The 405-nt window shown below is 58.0% G+C and overlaps 1 protein-coding gene across 1 annotated transcript in view; it reads right to left on the reverse strand.

Moving 5' to 3' along the window:
• Positions 1–405, reverse strand: part of LOC103769421 (sestrin-2-like) — a gene marked incomplete at its 5' end in the record, with an annotated part of 1,765 nt that overhangs the window by 892 nt on the left and 468 nt on the right. Inside the window, one exon of the mRNA XM_008936617.1 lies at positions 61–303. Coding sequence (XP_008934865.1) covers positions 61–303 — 243 coding nt within the window. The remainder of the gene's footprint in view (positions 1–60; positions 304–405) is intronic.

Here is a 405-nt window from a genome sequence, read left to right on the forward strand (position 1 = left end):
TCCCTGTGGGTCCTGCCCTGAACCCCTTTTTACACGGAACCAGGACACTCAGGGACCTACCGGATGCCAAAGACACAGTGGACATAGTTCCAGATGGCCCTGCGCAGCACCGAGGTGTCCACGCCGCAGTGCATGGCCATGGTCTTGTAGGTCAGGTTGTAGACCACCTGGAACTTCTCATCCAGGAGCTGCCCCACCTCCGGGTAGAGGCGGTTGATCAGCGAGTAGCCGTGGTCCTCCCAGGTGTAATCCTGCCAGAGAAAGGTTGTTGGGGATGGGACTTGATGGGAAAATGTGGGGGCCCTTCAAAGCCAGGGATGTCAGCTGGGGTCTGCCCAACGTGTTGACCCCACCAAACTATAAGTTGCACTGCTAGGACAAGAGGAACAGGCCTCAAGCGGCACC

Source organism: Merops nubicus, unplaced genomic scaffold, assembly GCF_000691845.1.
Source record: "Merops nubicus isolate BGI_N331 unplaced genomic scaffold, ASM69184v1 scaffold19063, whole genome shotgun sequence".
NCBI classification, from domain to species: domain Eukaryota; kingdom Metazoa; phylum Chordata; class Aves; order Coraciiformes; family Meropidae; genus Merops; species Merops nubicus.